The sequence below is a fragment of the Scardinius erythrophthalmus genome (assembly GCF_964197995.2).
Source record: "Scardinius erythrophthalmus genome assembly, chromosome: 12".
In the NCBI taxonomy this organism is placed as follows: Eukaryota; Metazoa; Chordata; class Actinopteri; order Cypriniformes; family Leuciscidae; genus Scardinius; species Scardinius erythrophthalmus.
In genome coordinates, this window is record NC_138232.1 from 8,699,149 (window position 1) to 8,724,964 (window position 25,816).

Genomic DNA, 25,816 nt, shown 5'->3' on the forward strand with positions numbered 1-25,816 from the left:
TGTCCACACCAACAAAAAAACAGATGCTTGTTCGCGGCCAGGCAACACCATGGTCGTTTTATGTGATTTCTGGCCAAAGCTGAATGAAACCACAAATATCCCATAATTTCTGGTTTGGTCTGTCTTAAATGGGTGGAGAGACCATGCTTAAAATATTATATGGACATATGGAATCATAGTCGTAGGCAGGGTTGAGCCCCCCTGAAATGCGTTTTCAGTGGAGGTCTGTTCACAATATTAGATTATAGTTCTTCTCAAAATGCGAAGAGATCATATTTAAAGGAGAACTCCGGTCAATTTTAACATTGAGCTCATTTTTTTGTAAATTTGGAGTGCTGTCAGTACAGAGAACAACGACAAAAATCGGTGTTGCCTACACCGTGTTATCCTCTTTTTAAAATTTGCACCCTGTTGACTTCAATGGGGCAAGTTTTAAACCTGCTTTGAGCCTCTTAACATCCTTGATGTGTCATTACAAGTGCACAGGTCATGTGAGTGATTCCTTTAGAGTGAACACGGGTGAATCTGACTGCAGTAGATGTGAAAGATATGAATAAAAATGATGTTAATTCAGCCAGCGCTCATACCTGTATTTTCTTCCTGTTTTCGGTTGAAGTCCACAGTAGTCGATTGTCGAGTTCATGCACGTGATAACCTATGCGTGTGAACTCGACAATCGATTACTATGGACTTCGACCGAAAACAGGATGTAAATACAGGTATGAGCGCTGGCTGAATTAACATCATTTTTATTCATATCTTTCACATCTACTGCAGTCAGATTCACCCGTGTTCACTCTAAAGGAATCACTCACATGACCTGTGCACTTGTAATGACACATCAAGGATGTTAAGAGGCTAAAAGCAGGTTTAAAACTTGCCCCATTGAAGTCAACAGGGTGCAAGTTTTAAGAAGAGGATAACACGGTGTAGGCAACACTGATTTTTGTCGTTGTTCTCTGTACTGACAGCACTCCAAATTTACAAAAAAATGAGCTCAATGTTAAAATTGACCGGAGTTCTCCTTTAATTAGAATGAAAATCCATTCAATACACTGCACAGCTGAATACAGTTTGCTTACTCATAATCATGATGTTGGCATTGGCGAGGATGGTGCCGTGTCTGTTTGCGGCCTCACACTGGTAAACAGCGCTGTTTTCTGGGTTTGCGTTGTGGATGGAAATGGTGCCATCTTTCAAGATTTTCCTGTTGGATGCTGGGACCTCTGAAATAGAAAATGTGGGTCAAATGTTTTGTTAAAACTGTAACAGGATATATGAAAATTATTACTTGAAAATGGCCATACGTAAATGGATTAAATATTTGCAATGCAGTTACACCCATTAACACGGAAACATTGTTGACACTTAATTACAATTTTCATTAACAAACATCATTACATCATACAATGCTTGACAGGTTATTAAGAAAGTTATAATCACCACTGTGGTGATTAAGTTATAATCCCATCTGTCAAAATCACAATTTCTAAAGTCAGTAGGCACAATAAAATCTGAATTGTCTATTGTTAATGGATAGTTGTTGAGTAATTTGAGACAGGAATTATAAATGTTTACCGTTCAACGGTTTGCCGTTGACTCTCCATGCAACACTAGGTTGAGGATTTCCTTTCACGACACACTTGATCACCACATCAGCTCCAATCGGCCCTAACTGGCTTTGAGGTTCAATCTCAAACTCAGGAGGCTCTGTTCATGCAAGAGAATCGAGTCATGTAAAACAATGTATTATACACACATGACATGATTTTGATTAGTCAATTGCAGCAGTCAGAACTCAGATATTTCCAAATATTCATTGTTGTTTGAACACAAATAGCTGTTAAAGGTGAAGATGGTGTGTGTGTGTGTGTGTGTGTGTGTGTGTGTGTGTGTGTGTGTGTGTGTGTGTGTGTGTGTGTGTGTGTGTGTGTGTGTGTGTGTGTGTGTGTGTGTGTGTGTGTGTGTGTGTGTGTGCCCTGACCTTGCTTACTTGAAAATAGACACTATTAATGATATATCTGTCCCTCACAGCCTAATTTTTATCTGTCATTTTTATTCAATATGGCGACTAAGGTCAGGGTATTGAAAAAGCAGACACTATGTTTAGTAATTTAACAATGAGCATTATAGTAGGACTCTTTTTATGGTTCTCCTGAAACAGTCCTGCAAGCACTTCTTGTCTTTGGACAGAAGATGGCGCACTTTTACCACTAGTGACTTTAAATGCATACATGATATGAAACCATTTATACAGCCACACTGGCATATTTATTGTGGTTATATTATGATATCATTGAGATTAAATAATGTGACTCACCCTCTACTGTAACATGAAAATAATGCACAACCTCTCCATGGGGATTTTTGGCTTTGCACATATATTTCCCTTCGTCCTCCTCATTTACCATCTCTATGGTGAGCAACTTCCCATGACTCTCCACCACAACCCTTTCTGGAAGTTTGGAGAAGCCTGTTTTAACCCACTCCACCTTTGGTGTGGGGCTGAAAGACAGATGGTAGTGATGAGCTAGCAATCATTTATATAGAGTCTACCCAGCAAACAAAAATATGTACTATGTACTATGAACTATGAACATTATGCTAATGTTTCCATTAAGTTATATAATATTTTTTATATTTCTGAACTTTCTCAGAATTTTCAAAACGTCCAGTTTTTAAATGATTCTTTCTTGGTTATGTGAACATTAGAGAAAAGGCAATGGGAATGTTACATTTATGGAAACATACAGTAACTTTTGAATGTTCTCTGAACGTTTTGAAACAAGTAGTAAGTAATAACATTTAAAAAACTTTAGACGAATGTACAACTAAAACATGTCAAGAAAAGTCATATACTGTAATATGATTTATAAATACGTTTTTAAACTAGCATTTTGCAAATGTATTAAAGACCAGACAACTTTAAACAAACATTATAGTAATGTACTGTATACTGGGCAAAATACTGTGTTATTTTACACACACACACACACACACACACACACACACACATATATATATATATATATATATATATATATATATATATATATATATATATATATATATATATATATGTATATAATGTAGGCTATATTAGTATAGCTGTATTTTTGATGCATCCATAAATGCTCTTTTTTTATTAATCTACATTTAAGCATTCCCACTAAATGCATTTCAAGTGGTATTATTGAAAGAAATGCCATGCTCCTAAATTAGATTTACAATTCAACTGAATAATGCAAATTAGACAATGACACTTACAACCCCTCTGCGATGCACTCCAATTGAAGATCTTCGCCTTTCACCAGATACGTATTTGACTCCTTTCCTGTGGGCATCAGTAGACGGGGCTTCCTCTCCAAGAGAGAGTTTGCTTTATAACAGTGAAAATATATAATATAATAAAATATAATATAATATAATATAATATAATATAATATAATATAATATAATATAATGTAATATAATATAATATAATATAATATAATATAATATAATATAATATAATATAATATAATATAATATAATATAATATAATATAATAATTTCTGCAGCATAAGTATCACCAAACATACTGCAACTGTTTTACACTAATGAATAATTCAAGGAAGTATTTTAACATACAAAAAGTAATACAGATCCAGAACAGAGAATAAGTTCTGAATGAACCTATGATTTATTTCCATCAGTTAATCAGAGAAAACCTTTGAGATTTGCAAATGTAGGCTAAAGAGTAAGCAAGTATGATGTGACATGGAATGAGATAATTAATCAAAACTAATTAAAAACAAAGAATCTGCTCTACGCCCATGTAGCATCTCTAATGAATGTCACTCACCATAACCTCTGCCGCTACCAGAGACTGAGTCCTTCATTAACTTGTCTTGGATGAAGAAATGGAGACAAATAAAAATATGTGTGGCAATGCAAAACCAACTAAAACAATAGATAACATGGACATGAAATACACCAACAAGTCATCACAGGAAGTATCAATATCTACCAAGCTGATTTGCTGAGGTCCAGCAAGCGCTTGGAGATTGACTACATGAGACACTGGAGATGTATATTAGATGCACATGGCCGGCGTGTATACTGGTCGTGTAAAGAAATTACCACGTTATGCAATCAAACGCTTGAAAATGAGTATTTTAACGTACTGCTTTTGACCACGACGGACATGGCAGTTTTCTGGACGATGGTTCGTATACGCGGGAAGGCAGCAAAGCAGCAGTAGTCTCTGCGGCTGTCAGTCTCAATGGCGTTTGAGAAGTACAGGTTCCCATTCAGACCCACTGATACTCTTTCGTCCTGCTCGATGTGCTGTAGACCTGTGATGTTTAAAAAAAAAGGATAAAGATAATTTAATTAGGCTCAAAATAGTAATAATAGTAATAGTAATAATATGATTGCTCTAATTAACATACAGTATTGGCCAGAAGTGACATCCGGAGGAGATATTTGTTTTTAATGACCCTACAAGTTCGATTAAACCATCAAAATATGAGGATTTTTTTTTATATATATATTTTTTTTCATATTTCAAATATGAGGGAAGAACAAAACACTAAACTTGGTTAAAGGCAGGGTAGGTGATTTGTTCAAGAATTTTTTTTTGTAATGCTGGCTGAAAGTGTCTTCACATCCTGATAGCATATGTATATATATTAGGGGTGTAACGGTACGTGTATTCGTACCGGACCGTTTCGGTACAGGGCTTTTGGTTCGGTGCACGAATTAATGTTTCTACACGAACATATTAACTTAAGTGGCGAAAGTCTCCGCGTTCAGCGCAAATCCCGCCCTGCAGCTGATTCTAATGTTTTACCAGTGTTTTACCTGTCGTCACTGTAACCTAAACCAATAAAATAGACTGCAGGGCGAAAAAAAGCTTTTCCGCTCCGTGTGCGCCGCCGCACTCTCCGTTTCGTGTGTGTGTGTGTCGGCCCGCTGCGCTCTCTGCTCAATGTTCGAGTTCATGTTTGCGCTGCGCGTTCTGCTCTGTCGTTAACGGCCCAAACACTCCAATCATGTACCGATCACGCACTGGAAAAGCAAAGTCCGCTCAAATAAGGTGAAATTTCTCAGTAGTAGGCTACACTTCTGTTTGCTGAGCTGGTATAGTTATGCTGGCAACAATGGTAAAATTACCTGCTCTGATCACATGCTCTGGTAATAATAGCTTTGGACTATATTTTATTTTGATAATTATTAAAAAAGTGGAAAAAAAAATCTTAAATTGATTATGTTGATTGATTATTGAAAAATAATAATACATTGATATATTTATGTTTAATATTATTTTAATGTAGGGCTATTTTCTGTTCCTTTTTTCCCCGTCACGTGTTTCATTTAATTAGGTGATTCTAAGTTTAATTATTGATGATTACAAGCTTGAAGGAATTGCAATTAATTACAGCAAATTGTGCAATTAATTAGTTTTTTTTTTTTTATCGATTCCCAGCCTTAATTTTTAAATATGAGCAGGCCTACAAGCTGGGATTGGTAATGCTGCACTGTAATCATAGTTATTTATTTATATTTTTCATTATATCTTATTATGTGATATTGGTTTGAGACTGAGAGTATTTTATTTAGTGGAGAACTTTGCAGCAGTATTTTATTTATTATTCTTTTTTTTTATTTTATATCTATTTTATTATATTTTATTAAAAAGTGTTTAAAAAAGTGTAAACAAATTGTTAAAAAAAGTTTATAGTAATAAACAACCTGCAGTTTAATGTTTGCATTTCTTTCCCTTACTGTACCGAAAATAAACCAAACCGTGACTTTAAAACCGAGGTACGTACCGAACCGTGATTTTTGTGTACCGTTACACCCCTAATATATATGTATATACAGTATCTCGTCTGTGGATAGTTCTTCCTTAACCAAAAGAATGAGCTTATGCTGCGTTCACACCATAAATACCATAACCCGTAACATTATACTCGGAGTGGTTCGTAATTCTAATTTATGCGTTTCAATGGCAACACTATCAACGCTCTTTAAGTTGTTTATGTATGTTCATTATTATTGTAATGTTATGTGCTTTAAGACTATGTGCTTTCATGTTTTTTGATGGAGGCCTGGCTTTGGAGACTCTCTGAAGGGAGGGTGGGATATAATGCTTTTAAAGCTAGCTCGCTATTGCTAGCCTCTTCGAAAAACGCTTGCCCTACCTTTAAAGTATTTATCTGACAAAGATATTTGATGCATAGAAAAACAAAAAGCTCACATGATAAAGCATACACTGACTACAACATAATTAATCAGTTATTAAGATGTTGTCTTGTTTTTGCATGTGTTTATCATTTTTGTCTACAAAAAAATGTCCACACAATTTGGAATGTTTTATTGCCTTATCACAAATAAAACAACTGACTCCAAGCACAACTACGTAATATGATTACACTTTTTCCTTTTTTTTTTCAATAGTAATAGTATTTATAGTAATATCATTTTTAAGATTATTAGATTTTCCACTATTAATTTTTTGTTTGTTTGTCCAAAAGTAATGCATTATTTAAATATTATATTCTTAAAATAGTCATTTTAAATATATTACTTTTTTTTTTAAATAAATAATTCAATTAATAATATAAAATGATTTATAAATAATCGTTTAAAGGTAGACTACCTGTTCACCCGACTGGGAAGTAGAAGCCAGCCAATCATTTTAACTACGCAATATTCACTGAATGCACCGTAGGCCAAATGTGGATGTGCCTTAGACTAATTTAACCCAAATAACCAGAACTTACCTATTGTCATCCAGTAGATTTGCAGTGGGGGAATTCCTTTAGGTGGGTTGCACTCCAGAATGACTGACTGACCTTCCATAACCTCAATCGGATCAATGATCTCTTTAGGGAACTTCGGAACATCTGCAGAGAGTAACAAGCTAAATGAACCCATTAACATACCATTTTACAAATGAAATCACCATTAGGTGGCAGTATAAGACAGGCATTCTCCCCTAAGGCATCCCTGGAAAGAGATTATTCATTCCAATTTTCCAAATTTAGTCCAAAATCCAGCCAATAACACATCATTACGCTGCTGAAACTGAATGTGCCAGATGAATGAGTCATTGAAAACCGGTCTTGTTTGGTAACTGATGACTCTTTGCCCTGGTTACATCTTTGGAGATTTATGTGGTGTATTTCAGAACACAATGAGAAATGTTACATCAAAAAAATGATGGAGAGAAAGGAGAAAACTCATTTTTCATCAGCCCTCTTCTCATGGTCCATAATGCACTGTGATGAAAGGGAAAGAAAAGCTCCAGGGTTTGTAGCGGGCAAGTAAAATGGATATCCCACTATGGACCAGAGCGGTTGTTTCATTGGGCACCAATCTCTAAATCATTCCGAAAGAGTCGTTACAGAGCATACAGCACAAAGTTGTGCATTACTCACTGGGAACAATGAATTCAATCTCTTCCGACATGGCCGTTCCTAACTTGTTGGTCGCAAAGCAGCGATAATTGCCCTGGAATTCTGTGAGATTCCCATTATTGGGAATGGTGAATGTTCCGGAATCATCTAATGTTATCAATCTGGGGTCCTGATACGGATCAAAGTCTTGACCATTCTTTGTCCACCTGAATCTGAAAAAAACAGAGAAGATCAGTGATTAAATGAAATCACACCGCTCAGTGTGCATCCTTTGAAATATGAAAACAACACAAGGATGCAAAGACGATTTCCACATTCAGTTTTTCAAATTTGAAATGACATCAATTACTCAGACGAGGCTTTGAAACGTGCTTTGAAATGCCTGTGGGGTGTTTCTGATGTTGCTTTTGCGTATATTGTGAGCTGTCCTACCCATGATCTAGCTACTCTGATCTAGCACAGCTGCACTGTTCATCCCGCAAAAATAGCTGGTGATGTTGATCAACCAGCACGCGAGCACATGATGATGCTCTTGCGGTCGTTCCTGAAGGTCGTTCCCTCCATCTTTGGTCTAGTTTTCAATGCAAAACTAGAACAAGCAAGCGATTAGTTAAGGAAGACAAATGATAACATGACTTCAAGCTGAAGATTTGGTTATTAAGATTCCATATGTAAGCAATATGATCCGAGAGGCTGTGCTGTATCGTGAATAAGTTACGGGTGAAGGGCGTTGTTAGGTAGGCGAAGTACCTTATTGCTTTTATATAACGGTTACCACACAATACAAATATTAAAGGGTTCACCCAAAAATGAAAATTCTGTCAGTAATTACTCACCCTCATGTTGTTCCAACCCTGTAAGACCTTCGTTCATCTTCGGAACACAAATTAAGATATTTTTGATTAAATCTGAGAGCTGGACCACTCCTACATAGGCTTCTAAGGCATTATAACTTGCTGGCCCAGATAATGTATTAAAGACATTGTTAATATAGTCCAAGTGACTACAGTGGCTCAATCGTAAGTTTATAAAGCGACGAGAATACTTTTTGTGCGCAAACCCCCCCCCAAAAAACGACTTTATTCCACTATTCATTTCCTTCTGTCTGGGCCTCGAGTCTTTTCACGTAGTATAACTGTGCAGCGCATCTGTGTTGTACATCACACGTAGGCTCACTATTGGCCGACGCTGGTCATGTGTGTGATGCGTGTGACGTACAACACAGAAGCACTGCGCTATTACACTACGTGAATTCACTCGAGGCCCAGAGAGAAGGTAATGAATAGTGGAATAAAGTCGTTATTTTAGTTTTTTTTGCGCACAAAAAGTATTCTTGTCACTTTATAAACTTAAGATTGAGCCACTGTAGTCACTTGGACTATATTAACAATGTCTTTAATAACTTTTCTGGGCCAGCCAGTTTCAATCCCTTAGAAGCCTATGGAGGAGTGATCAAGCACTCAGATTTAATCAAAAATATCTTAATTTGTGTTCCGAAGATGAACGAAGGTCTTACGGGGTTGGAACAACATGAGGGTGAGTAATTACTGACAGAATTTTCATTTTTGGGTGAACTATCCCTTTAAGGCACTACTGTTCATTGTTCACTTTGTTTAAATATTTATTTCCCCCAAGCAATGACACATTCAGTTGATTAAAAGGTAAATGACAGTAAAGACATTTTAATTTTAAAGAATATTTATATTTAAAAATAAATTATATTCTTTTGAACTTTCTATTTGTCAAAAAAATCCTTGAAAAAAGTATCACAGTTTGCACACAATTTTTAACTGTGACAATACAAGTAAATGTTTCTTGTGCACCAATTCAGCATATTCAAATGAGTTATGAAGGATCATGTGACACTGAAAACTGGAGTAATGATGCTGAAAATTCAGCTTTGCTATCACATGAATAAATTACATTTTAAAATATATTAAATTAGAAAATAGTTACTTTAAATTGAAATTATATTTCACAATATTACTGTTTTTACAGTATTTTTTAAAAGCAACCTGTGATTAGTAATTAATTGGTAGTCTTCATAATTTGTCAGTTGGTTGATAGTTTTAAATGAGGCTTATTTTATTCAGTAATTATTGATTACCTAATAAGGAACTATCTCAGTCCTAAATTTTATATTACTTACTGAGTAGTTAAGCTGTTTCCATAGTAGTTAATAGCAGTTAAAAGCCTGTAAAAGTCCTGGGAGAAAGCGATGCATAAGGATGTAGTGTAACAACGCCCAGTTCCAGGAATGCACTAATATTTTGTTGGTAATACCAGTTTGCAACAATTATTAGTTAACACTAAGTTGTCAACACTTCGGAAAAAAATAATAAAAAATGCATCGCTTTCTGCCAGGACTTTTACGGGCTTTTCCCAAATCACGGAAGTGACCTCGACGTCCGGGTTAGCGGTAGCAAAAGCCATCAGGCAAGTGTTATTTAAATAAACTCCTGATGTACTTACAAACTTTCCAATGCCTCGTTTTATGAGTACAGAACCTATTTGTACTACTGTAGAAGTTTGGTACCATTCTGGGCATTATTAGTGGGGTAATTTACGAGATACAACCTTGGATCCATTAGCGCCTGCACTAAGCCATTCGGCTGATATCTCAAAATAAGTTCTAACTTTAATAATGTTTGACCAAGGGAAAAAAAGCTTATGGGGGGCATGGGGGGGCATGGGGGGGGGGGTGTTTAGCTTGAGGTCATGGTGCAAAGGACCCTAGGTTGAAATTACTCCAAACCATCCCTTTAATGTAGTCCTACTCATTTGTCCTGCATTACTTCCTTCATAGTTATCTATAAATGACAGGCCATTATTCTAAACCGTTACCGAGACTTCTTTCAAAAACATTTAACTAATCTCACTGAGCCCAAACTTTTGAATGCTAGTGTATGTGTGAGTGTGTGTGTGTGTGTGTGTGTATACGGCTTACTCTGGTCCAGGGTTTCCTGTAGCCTCACACTTCACGGGGAAGCTCTCTTCGAAAGGGAAGGCGATCATAGAAGCAGGAGATTGCTCTGTAATTGTGGGAAGCTGCTCCACTAGATAAAGAAACAGCCAGAAAGTAAAAATGCTCAGTAAACTGTGGAGGAAAAATGGCAGCATGCAACCTGCGTGCAGAAAATGGTGATGTGAAATGGCTTTGGTTCAATCGTAATGATTTTCCACAATCAGGTCGGCAGTTTTGATCAATGCATTCAAAACTAAAGGTAAACAAAATGTTTGTTGGAGAACATAATTAGATATTGAATCATTGATTGTGTGGCAAAGCGTGAGTTGTTATCAGGCAATGGCAAATGATCTGGTCAAATAATGTCAATGAGAGTTTGTTTGTGGTTTAGAACAGGAAGAAACTAATGGCTAATGCAGTTTGAGTGTAAAATTGGACATGCACGACTAGAATCATGATGGAATGGCGGTATGGGTTTCAATATGACAAATGTAAAGTGGTTTGCGGGCTCGATTGTTGGCGTTTTTCCATTATGCACAGAAAAATACTTCAAAAATCGTCTAAAAGCTTCAATCAGAGGAAACAATCTCGTTAAAATTTCTACACCATTAGTTTCTGTCTATGAAAATGAACCTAAGTAAATTTTTAAAAAATAACAATGGTACCATGGCTTTCTTCATATGGTTTTGAGAACCATGGTAGTACCATGTTTTTTTTTTGTTTTTTTTTTATACAATGAAGTACCATCATGGTGCATTAATATGGTAATTATTATATCACTATCTGATACTGTTGTAAATGTCACCAACAAAAGAGCACATCTCTGCCTTTCTGCAGGATTTTCTAAATAAATCTGATGTTGGATGGATGATAGTGGCCTCTGCGGATGAAAGTTATCTAGTTTCTATGGATGGCTTGGCATTGCAAACTTACTGTTCATGCGTGCTAAAACTAACAAATCCACCGCAGCAGGGAGAACACAGAGAAACAAATGTGCAGGGATTTGTTAGAACCATAGATATGACTTCTGTTGAACTTCTAACAAATTAATGAATTGTCAACAAACAATTAAATCCAGGTCCATGAATGACTAAGTAAAAGTAGAAAAGAAAAAACTTAAGAACAGTGTTGTGTTCCCCTAAGATATCTTTCAGGCCCTAAAGATATATTGTGAATAATTTAACATCAACAAAATACACTTTTATCTGGTTTCCATGGAAACAGCCCCAGCAATAAATTATACCTGCTCTCAACTTGTGTGAACCTGCATACAAACACCCAGTTTAAAAAAGATTTGTTGTAAGAGCAGTGAGTTCACTATGGAAGCATGTTTTCCTCCCAGAGTAAAAATAAATAAATAAATATATTTTTTTAATAATTAATTAAAATAAGTTGCAATTATAAAAAATAAAGTTGCAATTATGGGATATGAAGTCACAATTGAGATGCATTCGTAATTGTAGGATGTGTTACAATTATGAGATATAAAGTGTAATTGTGGGATATGAAGACACAAATGAGATATACTGTACATTTGTAATTTTGAGACATGAATGTGAAGTTGCAATTGTGGTGATATACTGTATGAATTTGCATTTTTTGAGAGGTGAATTGCATTATTGTGATCAAATTGTAAATGTGATATATAACAGCACAATCATGAGATATAAAGAAAGAATTCTGATATAAAGTCTCAATTATGGTATATGAAGTTGCAACTGGAATATGAAGTTGTAATTGTGATATGAAGTCACGTTTGTGAAATGTGAAGTTGCAACTGACAAAAATATAGTCAAAATGTTATATAGAAAGTCACAACTGTTATGAATATGTGAATAAGTCGTAAATGCTCTATATTAAATAGTAATTGAGTTACACAGACACGTGTGATATGAAGTCAGTTCTGAGAATTTGTAAAATATGAAGCTGCTACAGTGATATCACAATTGTGTAATATGCAGTTATTAAAATTAAGCTGCAATAATGAGAAATGAAGTCGCAGTATGAAGTCACAGTTGTGAAATGTGAAATAAAATAAAATCAATATAGAAAGTCACAAATTATATGAATATGAAGTCATAATTTCTAAATCTGAAATATCATATTTTGAGTTAGAAAGTCTTAATTGTGATATGAAGTTGCATTTGTGAGATATGAGGTTGCATTTGTGAGATGTGAAGTCGCAATTGTGAGAAATAAAGTCGAAAATGTGATATAGAAAGCCACAAATTATATGAATATGAAGTCATAACTGCTGTATATGAAATATCATATTTGAAATACTCAATTATGGGATATGAAGCTGCAATAGAGATATGAAGTTGCAATTATGAAAAAGTTGAAATGAAGAAATTAAGTGGCAATTTCCTTTTCCATTTTTTTTTTTTTTTAAATCTGCGTTGAAAACATTCTTCCATAACTGATTGTTCTTCCAGAGAGCATGAAAAACTGGCTAAATTATGCACATGGCAAACGACTAAACTGAAAAAAGCACCAAAAATATGATCAAATATATAAACTGGGCTAAGAAATATTACCAGAAAAAGTCATTTATTCAGCTTACCATCAAGTGGAATATCCAGAGCATTAGTTTGAGACCAGCAGCTCATATTAAGGCAAGCGCCCAAAAGGAGGATTTTCCGTAATAACCACATGACTGGCCACAGCCTCGGAGGTGAGCAGAGGACGATAGGGAATGCTGCAGTTTTCCAGGAGTCAGTGCATCTCACTCCAACACAGGCTTGGGTCTTGATACCTGCACAAAACACAACACAGTTCTTACTGGCACCCAGACATCAGCTTCAAACAAGAACACACGCACACCCACAAGTGTATAAACTATACACAGCCTCCTGAACAACCATATGCTTACGGTCGACCCACAACATCACATATAAAAACAACCCTGTCACCTGCACAGACACAAAGACTTGCATATTCCGCATGTCTCCTGCTGAGTAACTTGCGTCAATGTCTATCCCAACTTGTATTTACTTGAAATGCATCAGTGAGAGGAATCTCCATATTAAAGCTCTCTATCACCGAGTCCCTGGAGACATGAATTGTATTTCTGTAAATTGTTTGGCGGTGTATGTGTGACAGGCGCATATTTTTCTTCCTCTTCCCCTTCGTAACGCAGAATTCGAAAAATGAAACCTTAAAGAAATAAAATAAACGGAGCCCCCCTGCAGTTATGGTAATGCACAGCAGCTGTTCCTGAAATTATTCTGAATTATGAATTCATGGCACTGTATCAGTGACAGATTTTGATTATCTGGATGCAGTAGAGAGAGCAGAACCACAAGACTGGTAAATCACAAAGCTTGCAGATGTGCCTAATATGCATCTAGAAATACACCGCTTTGTTATAACTAAGTGGATGAACTTTGAGTTAAATGTCATGTATTCTGCCATTAAATCGCACTCTCTTGTGATGTCATGTGTGGTAAGGGATCAGTAGTTGATTTAACCTTTTGGAATCTGGCGCCAGCAAGACATCTGGCCAGAGACGAATGGAGTTCACACCCATTTTCCCCTCAGATTCATAACAGCGGTGCAATAAAACGCTGCAGTTGATCGGGGTAACTCTAATGGAGGTCACCTTGCATGACGTACTGGGAATCAGCTATGTACTGTAAAACCAGCAATACAATGAAGAGTATTACAGAGATCAATTGCAGTTGTTCATGGTGCCTGTTGGCCTACAACACCTAAAAGTAAGGTCAGACAGAATCAACACTGAGTTTGGTAGAAAAATCTGTGGGATTCTGGAAAATAGAAATACATTTTAAATGGCTTAATGGATGCTGAAAGTAGCCAAATTTGGCTGCCATATTATTTCCTATTGTGCTTTTTTGAATACTACCTTTCATGTAGCGGCTAATATAGCTGTTTGTGAATGTAAAAGGTCTGCAATGTTTTAAAGTTCAAAATGCACCACAAAGTTATTGTCTTCTAAAATAAATAATCGATTCTGAACTGCCGAAATGAGTCGTCAGTGATTCCATTCTCACTTCCTGTTAAATACCTACGTAACAATGTAACAAATTTGCATAATGCCAGCCTGTGGTCTTCATTGGCTGCCCGTGAATATGTAGCCTGACTACTTCAGACTTCGTACTTCCGCTCAATTTCATTTTGCTTCTGTACTCAGTCTGAGACAGCGTCATAGCTTTCCGTTTTCCTCCGGCCTGAAAACAGCCGGGCCAATCAACGAACAGAGGACGGGCTGAGAGCCGTGACGTAGACGCTGATTGTACCGTGGATGCGTAGATTTACTTCACATAATCTGCAAAAGTCGTTCACAACCATGTTCACTCCGGTATTTCGCTCGATGGTTTTGTTTTCGCATCATACATGTGTTTACAGTGGAAGTGAGATGCGGCTGAGCATGTGCATAACACACGCCATAACCAAACGTTATGTGATTGGCTTGCGGGTAACCAATGATTTTAAACTTCAGACAAGCGACCCCCCGCGAGAGAGAAAACACTTCTCTATTATGCCATTCCAGACTCTGTCTACGAAGTAGCAGAGTTTGGTATTACCAGGCTAGTGAATATGGTCACGGGCAGCAAAAAATAATAATAATAATAATAATAATTGTGATAACTGGATACATTACTGTGCCTGTTATTTTGAGCCTACCCAAGTCACTTTGGTTAAAATCTCAATGGCTGTACATTTATACAAATTTTACAACAGTGTCTCACTGATGCTCAATAGCCGTTTTCATGTAGGCCAGACCCTGAGCTTATTGGGTCACTTCCTTTTTGACTTTAATTAGTTAAACACACAATAAAATGGATCAGTGCTTAACTGAGAACAAAAGAGTCTCAGGAAGGAGGGTAGATACAGAGAGAGAAAATAAAAAGGGAGGCCCGACGCTCACAAAATACAACTTTATCAGTCATTTCCACCCCTTCAGGAGCTAAATTTTCACAGAAAACCATCAAGTGATGACTCTTTGTAACCATAGGTCATTTATTCAGGCCTCTAATTAAAGTCAAAAGAGGGATTTGGCCGGTGCAGGGCTGTATGTTCTCTTTATTTCAGCTTTTGGGGCCAGTCATGAGTGATAACCGCACTTCACTGCCCCATTTTAACCCCACCAGCTGCTTCAATCACTTCCTTTTTCAGCCAGACCCCTGAAGCCCATCCTCCCCTTAATCTTCTCCTCTGCTTAACAAATCCGATAGGAAACACAGAGGTCAAACACCAGTAAGCGGAGAAGCAATTGAATAATTGACCACTGTGTGAATGAGTCGATTCCCTTCATTCCTCAGTGGGGGCTCTTGTTTTCTGATAGGTTTGAACTCTGCTCCACATGCCTGAATTTCTTCATAATAGTATTAACTCTGCCAGGAAGCTTTTGTGATTCAGTGCTGGTTATGGCGACCCCTGAGATGACCTCTGTGATGTCACTATAGAGGATGGGTTACTACACCCCTTGACTGTCATAATGAAAGGCTTGTGGCTACGGTCTGTCGGATTTGGATGTGTTTCATGGACCCAAAAGACAATGCCTGAGGCTCTACTGCTTGCCCTGAGACTGCTCCCACAGATGGCGGCTAGCTTTAGTTGGCAGATTAAAATCAAAAGGTAAAGCGTTTAGCTAATTGGACAGTTTGGCACGTTACTGGTGGCATATGTTTACCTTCCTGATCCAATAGAACATGTCCTGGATTTTTTCTACTGCACTAGTTCCATCAGCCCAACTTAAAGGTGCAGTATTTGCAGCAAGTATTTTCTCATATCATAGCAACCTGACCAGCCCAACATGACAACACTATTTGTAATCAATATCATCAGTTCATGATATAAATTACAACTTAATCAGATCAGTTTTTCTGGCACATAAGCAGTGACGTTTTTTTAATGAATGAAAAACATTTATTAGAATGGCAAATACATATATTTATCCTATACAAGTAAAAACCCAGTAAATACCCTAATTTACATAACTATTATGAAAACATATTAATGAACAGCAGAATCTAACTTTCATTTAATATTCTGCTATAAAACCAGATCTGAAATTGTGCACTTGGACTTGGTCTTTTGTTAATCCGTTCATTTACATGATCCATTTGATTAGAATTTATCTTGTGACTTTGCATCACACAATATGAGAGAGTTTGTTTATAATGAACCAATTCACTAGAATGATTCAGGGCCCTATTTTAACGATCTGAAACGCAAGTGTCAAAGCGCAAAGCGCAAGTAACTTTGTGGGCGGGTCTTGGCGCTGTTGCTATTTTCCCGGCGGGATAAATGACTCTTGCGCCCGACGCAAATCTAAAAGGGGTTGGTCTGAAGTAGCTTCATTATTCATAGGTGTGGTTTGGGCGTAACGTGAAATAAACCAATCAGAGCGACATCTCACATTCCCTTTAAAAGCAGGCGCGCTTTTTCTAAGCGGATTCCTATTATAACGGCGGATTTGCCAAGCGCGCACCAGGAGCGGTTCACAGCCAAGGAGACCGACGTCCTCGTCACGGCCGTAAAACACAGAGAAGTGACACTGGGGATGGAGAAACAAACACACCCAAATTAGCTTCGGTGAAACAGGCGTATGATAATTTGGGCGTATGATTAAATGTGTAAGCTAGATTTATGCCTATTTTATTTTCACATCTTCATGGACACAACAATGATTTCCCTCGTGTATTAATATAAATAAATGAATGAAATCTTTATTTCGAACAATTAAAAAATAAATTAAACCAAAGACAGCAACACATTAAATATCCATCAATAAAAATAAAACAAAATCAAGAAAAACAAAACCTTTTTTTTTTTTGCATAATAATCACACTGTTCGAAAAGGGATATGTAGAAGCCCTAGGCTTATCAAGACCTACAAGACCTAATATTTTTCTTAGTAATAATGTATGATTTGCAAAAATGAAAACGGCTGCTTCTGTGTAGATGAGAGCATCAAATTGTAATGCGCGTTGTGCACACGCTACATTGATTATGGCCAAGCATGCGCCCTTAAAATAGCATGAATAACATGCGCAACGCGCCACTGACTTTAGACTAGGTTTTTCCTGGTCACTGGCGGAATTGGTTTCTAAACCTGCAAAATAGCATGAGGGAACGTTTGCGCCGGAACACGCCTCCTCTTTGCGCTGAACCGCCCCGGGGAGCGCAAGTGTATTTGCTAGTTAACCGACGTGCGTCTTTGGAGGGAAAAGTCCGCTTTGCGCGGGTGCAAAATAGGAATGATACAGTACATGCGTCAGTGTACAAAGTCAATTGCGCTGGGTGCAAGATAGGGCCCTCAGACTTTCAAATGCAACCTGTGAGAAGTCATTTTTAGTTTGTTTTTAGTAGTCTTCCCATCGCAACATATGTAAGAAAGATAGAGTAATTGAGAATGAATCAAATCACTGCAACATATTGTAATCGATCCTGAAATGCCGAAACAAGTCGTCAGTGATTCCATTCTCACTTCCTGTTAAATACCTACGTAACAATGTAACACATTTGCATAATGCCAGCTTATGGTCTTCATTGGCTGCTTCATTGGCTGTGTGAGAGAGACTTCTTTAGTATGAACAGATTCACTAGAATAAATCCATACTTTCCAAAGCAACATATTTGAGAGAGTGAGTCATTTATTATGAAACAATTCATGATCTGATCCTTTGCAACATGGATGGACTTGCAAGATGAATCAGACTTTCCAACACTATATATTAAAGTTGCAACACTGCAACTCACTGGAAAAAAGAAAGCAACTCTCACACTATTGAGAAAAAAAAAGAGTCTTAATAGGAATATTCAAGCCAGATGGCCTAAAGGCCTGTGAAAGAGGATTTTATTTATAAAACAATTGATATCTGTCAGTTACAATGTCAATGTCAAATTTATTTCTAGAGCACAGTTAGTTTGACCAAAGTGCTTTACATTGATACACATTTGACAACTTTAAAATATATATATTTTTTATTTAATATTAATCTCTATAATACATTTAAAGCCAAGGAAAACAACTGAAAAAAAAAAGTTTTTAGTTTAGATTTAAAGACACACTAGAGTCGCTGTGGGGTACTTGTATTTAACGTTACTGTCGTAAATACCACTCACGCAGAGCTGTCTCTGCACTCTTCCGACCGCGCTTTCTTCGTTTTCTTTGTCAACTCTGTCATGATTCACGTCTGAAATGCGTGCTAGTGTCTTCCAGAGGCTGCTTCATATGTTGTTGATATATGTGACGTCGTGCCGTAAAGCAAGTTGTGATTCTGGTTTTGCCAGCGGCGTCACCCCCCCCCCCCATCCCATGATTCGCCGTACTACTTTGTTTACCAACGAAATGATTTCAAAGCTGTTATATTAAGGTAAAAATCTTGCATAGTGTGCCTTTAAAATATGAAAAAGTGTTTGAGCACTTGTAACACACCGTGGAAGGCTATTCCGCAGTTTAGGGGCAATAACAGATATATCAAATACTGTAGATCAGCAGGTCAGATCAACCAACTCTGTTCACTCGTAAGTGGATTTGTAAGTAAGTGTCAGGAAGACAACGTAGCAACCAAAGGCTGTTCCTCTAAACAGTTTAATCTGCAACATTCAAGCTAACAAAGCTCATCCCCATACAGCCCACCTAAGAAATACCCTGTAAATAGAAGTGGGACTTTCTTAACAACTACAGCCTGTTCTTAATCCCCGCATCTCAGTCTAAGGATACTGGCAAGGGGTAAAAGCTGCCCAGCGTGGGAAGGTCTGCGTGAACTCTGACCTGGCACTGCCTGGGCAAAGCGGACTAGAGCAAGAGCCAGAGAAGGAGGAGAAGGTAGAGACTGAGCAGAGAAAAATCAAGAGCAAGCTTTTCTCCCCAACTGACTGATGGCGTCCTGCCCCTCTTGCACTCGCCTCGCCCACCGTGAAGACTCATTTAGCATGGCGGATAAGTGTAAATCAGGACAGTGGAAAAATAGGAAGCAAACTGGCAGTAGAAGGGAGGCATGGTGTGAGTCCTTGGCTGCGAGGAAAAACAATCACGGCTATTCCTCACACAACAGGATCAGTCACCGCCAATGCATCGCCATTTGTCTGATTATTACTGGCCGTATAAATAACCAAACAGAAATACTTCTAATGCCCACATGTAGGGATACACAATTTATTTGTTCAACACTGGTTGTTTACCAATATCAGTGTTTTTTTTTGTTTTAATAGAATTTGTATTTATTTATTTTTTTAATTTATAATTTACTATATTGGATATTTAGCACCAAATATCATATATTTAATGGTTTTGCCCATTTCCAGCATCTAATTCAAATGAAAAGTGATAGCAATATATTATCGAAACTATTGTATTGACAAAAAAAGGATTTTCTTAAACGGCGCTTTCTCTTTAAGAGATGTTCCAAACCTGCATGACTTCTGTGAAACACAAAAGAAGATATTTTGAAGAAAGTTGACTTTTGATGATTGACTTTCATTGTGAGACATTTTTAAAACACATCTTTTGTGTTCCATATGGAAACTGGTTTCCTGACTATACAAGTCACAAATGCGAGTATACTGTATATCACGCATTTCTGAGAAAAAACCTGCAATTGCCCTTTTAATTTTATTCAGTGGCAGAAACAAGATTCCATAGTTCCAAAATGAAAACAGGTTTGAAACGACATGAAGGTGTGTAAATGAAGTTGAGCCATCCCTTTAAGAGTGTATGATGGCACTCTTAATGGCAAGGAAAGAGTGAATGCTAGCAAAGCTGCCTGTTTACAGTAATTCTACTTCAGATGGGCTCAATACACAGCATTGTCAATAAGTAGACGGATATCTGCTATTTAGCACACACTCAGCATTTAAGTGTCTTTCATTATAAAAACTTAGTGTGCACACTGTTCAAGACACTAATGGGATTAGCTCCAACCCTGTTTTATCAAACTGGATTAATATATTCTGACTGAAGAGTCTTGATGGCTGTGTATCCTTCTCAAACCTTTGGATAAATCCCAGATTCTGATGTAATCTCTTTTGCACAGTTAAGAAATTGGTGAGATTACTAGCACTAAAGAGCAATTAGAAAAATTTTCTCATTTTGTGCTCTAATTAGAGTGTTTCATCCATTTAGTTACTTTAATCTCTTGTTTAGCTTGATTACAGTATGAACAAACACGAAAAAGGTTGTTACATTAAGGCATACTTTCAGCAGCAGCAAAAGCATATTAAATGAAACACTATTCCTGCAATTTTCAGAAGCCATTACTTTAGTGTTATATGATCCATCATAAATCATTCTAATATGCTGATCTGCTGCTCAAGAAACATTTATTATTAATCGTTTTTGTTGCTTAATATTTTTGAGGAAACCGTGATTTCAAATGTTTGGGGTAAGTAAAAAAAAAAAAAAAAGGAAATTAATACTTTTATTCAGCAAGGTGTAAATTAATAATTTTTAATAATTTTCTCCTAATGTACTGACACGAATGAAATATTTTTTACATATAGAGTATAGAGCAATAAAATAAACATGACTATTCATTTGAAAATCAATCTTGGAAGATTGTTGAGATCTCTCAGATACAGTATATGTGACATGAAATATTAGACATATGAGATTACTGGTGTCTACCCCAAAACCACTTGCGCAGAGTTATATATTTCTTTCAATTGTGTACTTACATTATCCTAAATGTTTCCAAGAATTTGTAAATTCAGAGGAATTCACAATTTTAAATAGTGCCCGTCCCTTGTCAACTGTCAATGACGTAATATCCGCGTTATCCCTGGTTTCCGCCTATGGTTTCCGCTTGTACTGCCATAGTAACCATGGCGACAGATGTGGACAACTGCTTAATGTTTAGCAGCACGCTGTTGTTGTTTCGTTCAAACATTATGGATCATGGCAAGCAGACTTTGGGATAAAAGGTCAATACTCAATATTGGTGTGGCGTTTTCGAGATGCCGAGAGCTTTGCGGCAAACTTCGTCTTGACAGAGATGCCACTCTTGCATGTACTTTATTAGACAGGTGAGCAAATGTACATAAAACAAACCAATGTTATATAGCTCAACATGATGAAATGTTAGAATATGATCACTATGTTATACTAATGTTGATCTAGCATACTGCTAGTCTCATATAGCCAACAAACTAACACATAGAATAACATAACTTTCAACACACTCAAATGCTGTTTAGTATGATAGTGTAACGTTAAAACCAAGTGAAACAGCGCCGCGTTCCCTCACAAGTTTAATTTGTCAAATAAACTGACCAGTTTGAAAATTAATTCAGCACTTGCGGGTAGTTTGGTAAGGAATGTCCCCATTCCTTTATATCCGCAGGACTCGCGTGTGGTGCTGATATCTGTCTCTCATTAGCAATCGCGACCTGCTTCATACCACAGTCATGTTAAAAAACATGAATGTATTTACTTAAACATTATTAGATCCATCAGCATGACAGCAATTCACTTAAACATTATTAGATTCATCACAGCAAGTTCCATGATTCCGCTTATGCACTGCATCATCAATCTATGCCTCTGTTATTGTAAGAGGTTAGTGGCGAAGTGGCGAAAAAACGACATAGAGAAACAAAGATATTAAAGATATGTCATTTGTGATTTTTCTTCTTTTATGAGCACCAGATGGGTGTCTTTATCATTCTACAATACAAATATCCATTAATCTTAAACTGTCAGCAAATTGAGAACTTGAGACTGTTCGAGCCCTTTATGATCGTTACTGCAAGTCACAATGCTAACACTGTAATATACTGCTAAACTGTTAAAATCACCATAAATAATGCAAAAATAACACCCTCAACAGCCATCAGCTACACAACATATTTATAATTAAAACTTCAGTTCGGGCAAAGCCGAATACTAAATGAGATTAAGAAGTTGAAGCGATATTAAATAATAACTATGGCTAACTGAGATTTGACTCTGCTTCAGTCTGTTTTAACATGCATGCCAGAGACTGAACGGTTCAATTACCAGCCCATCAATTATACAGCAGCCTGAACAAAGCGTTGAGGCAAGGATGGGATAGGACAGGGGGACAAGCAAGGAATGTAGGGATACTCTGTGCTTAAAGGGAGAAAGCAAGAATTCGGTCAAGAATAGAAAATATGTGGTGGTGGAAGACAGCTATGGAAAAAAATAGTGGGAAGCAGAAGTCATAAACCGTCTCTGTCGTTGACGGGTATGGGAGAGGGATGTGGGAGTGAATGAAGGAGACAAAACGTAGATGGATGGTGGCGATGGATGGCGTGGGCGTGGATCATGAACTTGCTGCACGGAGAAGTGGAGAGATTGTTTTTTGATGGAGTGGGAGAGTGGATGAGGAAAACGTAGAATGACGTGCAGGCGTATTGACTGAGACGTACAGATGGATTATGAAGCAGCAAGAGAGGAAGAAGAGTGAAAAAAGATGAGAAAAGAGAGCGAGAGAACTATAATCAATGAAAAGAGCTCCTAACCTTAAGTCCCCATTGGAGAGATGGCAAATGACCTTGTGACCCCCGTGAACTGCTCTGACAGAGATTAACGTGTCCCTGGTCAACAGTGCAATTTATTTTAAAAGTGCCATCAAGCCCAGACCAGTTCCTGATCATCAACTTGTTACATGCTTTTCTTGGTTTTTATGGAGTGGGTTCCCTAGTGGAAAATGTCTCACTTCCTCTCATAAATGTTCTTGTCATGAAAAAATACACACCAGGTGAAAAACCAAGGGACCGATGAGAGATGAAAAAAAAATGGCTTATAACTCATGTCTGCTTTTCAGAAATAATGGCCTATATAATGTGTATCTGTACAATTAATGTTGTTTTCTTAACTTTTCTAATAAGTTGACGTCTACTGGATGCACTTTTAAAACGAGTGACTGTTTTCCTACAGCATGAGCAAATAGAGTTCAAATGTTGGCTATGAAGGATAATTTCATTGGTTGGCCCAACCAATTGAACTTGATTTTCTTTTGTTAATGAACTGAATAAATGTGTTCAATCAAGTCAGCACCTGAGTTGATTTTGAAGGAGCATTTTTACACCAAACGCTGACTTAAATGATAATGATAAACACAATTAAAATGGCCTAAGCACAATACATTACTGAAACTTTATTTAAACATTCATAAAAAAGTAAATGATTCAGTGACTCACTGATAACACACAAAAGACAGCCACTTGTCACAACCTACTGGCATATTGATTTAGCCTGTAGAATTAATGAACGAATATTTCAATGAACAGATTAAAAAGAGTTGGATGGATCAAAGTCCTTCTCATCACTACTCTCCTTGGATCAGTTTCCCTCCCTCTGCCCCATCAAGTCTCTGTTCACACTGTAGTATTTGACTTACATGTCACGTCATCTACTCAAGTCCCACTGGCAACTGTTTACTGCTGTAAATAAATAAGTAATGATTTAGGAGAAGGTAACATCTTCACTGTTTTATTCATGTTCATGTAAAATGGGTGAAAAAGAAGCAAAGAATGTTGCATTGCAAAGCAATTTCAATGAAAAAAGCTGTAATGAGAAATGCATTATATTCAATAGCTATTCGCTTCCGCAAATTAGGCCAGATTGCATTTCTACCAACCAAACAAACAGCACTGTGACGCATCGGATCCACACACCAAAAGGAGTAGAGTTTAAGTGCCCTAAAATTTAGCAGAAGCCTTGCATTGCTGGTCAAAATTTCACAATTTCAGCTATTTTTAAAACAAGTTTATGAATAGAACGCAATGTTCAAGAGATGTGTTGTTGGGCCCAACTGCAAAAAGCCCAATCTAAGAGTGCGAAAGGGACAAATTGTCCGTACGGCTAAGGTCACAGAAGACGGTTGTGAAGAATGAAAGAGATCATCCAAAAGCTCTGCAATCACAGCTGTGCTGTTAAGTAGGGAGGAGGGGGAGCGACAGAGAGAGAGAGAGAGAGAGAGAGAGAGAGAGAGAGAGAGAGAGAGAGAGAGAGAGAGAGAGAGAGAGAGAGTGTAAAAATGTCCCTACATGTGCCATTTCACGTAGCCTACATGTGAGAAAGATCTGGCTGAGTGAGAAATACCCTGTTGTGTCTCGGCTTTTATAATTTTTTTTTCATTACCCTCTTTCTTTGATGTCTTTGAGATGAGTGGAGTTCTGCGTGCCCTGGACAGCGATCATATTAGGCTGTTATTCGTGTTGAGTGGCCTGAAGTAGAGGGGATTGGAAACAGGCACACCGGGGGACAGGAGTGTTATTTTGTGGGAACTGACACAGCAAGAGCCCTGGCTACGTTCATTCAGATCTGACGGATGTTGGCAATCTCCCAGGATGAAACTTGGCTGTAGCCAGACAAGATAAATGGAACTTGTGCCCAAGATTATCTCCTTCCCCTGACAAATCTAAAGCTAATTTACTTTTTTCCTCTAGTAGGCAGAATATTTTATTCCTAAGGCAAAGAAATATCCTGTGTTTGTCATAGAGTAAATACTGCACTAATTCCCCTCTGTATATCTTCCAAACAACGGCACACCTGTGTCCATTGACTTTTGTGGTGTGTAGAAAGTGATTCATATGAGCTACTGATTTAGAACATGTTACAACTTGTTCCTTAACATCTGGATAATCTTGTTTAAAATAAGCTATTTGACAGTTCTGTCGGAAGCATCAAAACGTTCTGGATTTCGTCATTATTTCAGTGCTCAGATAAACCACTGGCCTTTTTATCAATATCTTATGAAACAAAACATGACACAAAGTTCTAGAGGGATATTTCCAGAGCAGTTTCTATTCAGAGATATTTCTATTCAGACAAAAAAAGCTGCAAAATATTAAAATGTTGCTTACTGGATACACTTTCATGACCTCATGGAGGAGCTTATTAAGATCCATAGAAAAATCCCAGTGATTATTCATTAAGTTACAGAGCAAATAAACCATTTCAGCATCATCTCTCATTCTAAATAACTAACATTATGAAAAAAAGATAACAAAAAAAGCTGAACCCTTATGGTCTATTGAGATTGACTTGTCTCAGAGAAGATAAGAATGTGTACAAATAATAATCCTAATTATTTATTAAAAGTATGAGTTTAGAACTTAACCACTTATTTTCTCCTCAAATTCTTGAATTATGAAAATTATCAGACCTAAATGAAACCTGATTTGGAGATATTATCGAAACTTTAACCCTCTGTTGTACCACAATGTTGACATGGACTTTTCAGAAATGTAACATTGTTTCTATTGGAGGTGAAATTTGGGGTCAACATTATGACAGTTTATCTTGCAGAAGCATTTGAAAAAACATTACATTTATCTCATTATTTATATACAGAATTGGGTCTCTCTAAGACCTCAAACATAATACGTTTGAAGAAAGTTATCAAGTCAGAAATTAGTTTTTAATCAATTCTCGTGTGATTGAGAAAAAGGAATTAAAAATGCAGTAGCATGCCTTTCTTATTCTAAAGTATATTTCCCCCAAAAT

General features: G+C 37.0%; 1 protein-coding gene across 3 annotated transcripts in view; it reads right to left on the minus strand.

Moving 5' to 3' along the window:
* Positions 1-25,816, minus strand: part of chl1b (cell adhesion molecule L1-like b) — a 91,166-nt gene that overhangs the window by 25,540 nt on the left and 39,810 nt on the right. For all 3 annotated transcript variants that reach the window (XM_081380865.1, XM_081380864.1, XM_081380863.1), the window contains exons 2-11: positions 12,935-13,126; positions 10,354-10,462; positions 7,428-7,618; positions 6,771-6,893; positions 4,167-4,337; positions 3,845-3,889; positions 3,268-3,379; positions 2,321-2,505; positions 1,579-1,710; positions 1,083-1,226 (exon numbers count right to left, since the gene is read on the minus strand). In XM_081380865.1, coding sequence (XP_081236991.1) covers positions 1,083-1,226; positions 1,579-1,710; positions 2,321-2,505; positions 3,268-3,379; positions 3,845-3,889; positions 4,167-4,337; positions 6,771-6,893; positions 7,428-7,618; positions 10,354-10,462; positions 12,935-13,025 — 1,303 coding nt within the window. In that variant the 5' untranslated portion in view covers positions 13,026-13,126. The remainder of the gene's footprint in view (positions 1-1,082; positions 1,227-1,578; positions 1,711-2,320; positions 2,506-3,267; positions 3,380-3,844; positions 3,890-4,166; positions 4,338-6,770; positions 6,894-7,427; positions 7,619-10,353; positions 10,463-12,934; positions 13,127-25,816) is intronic.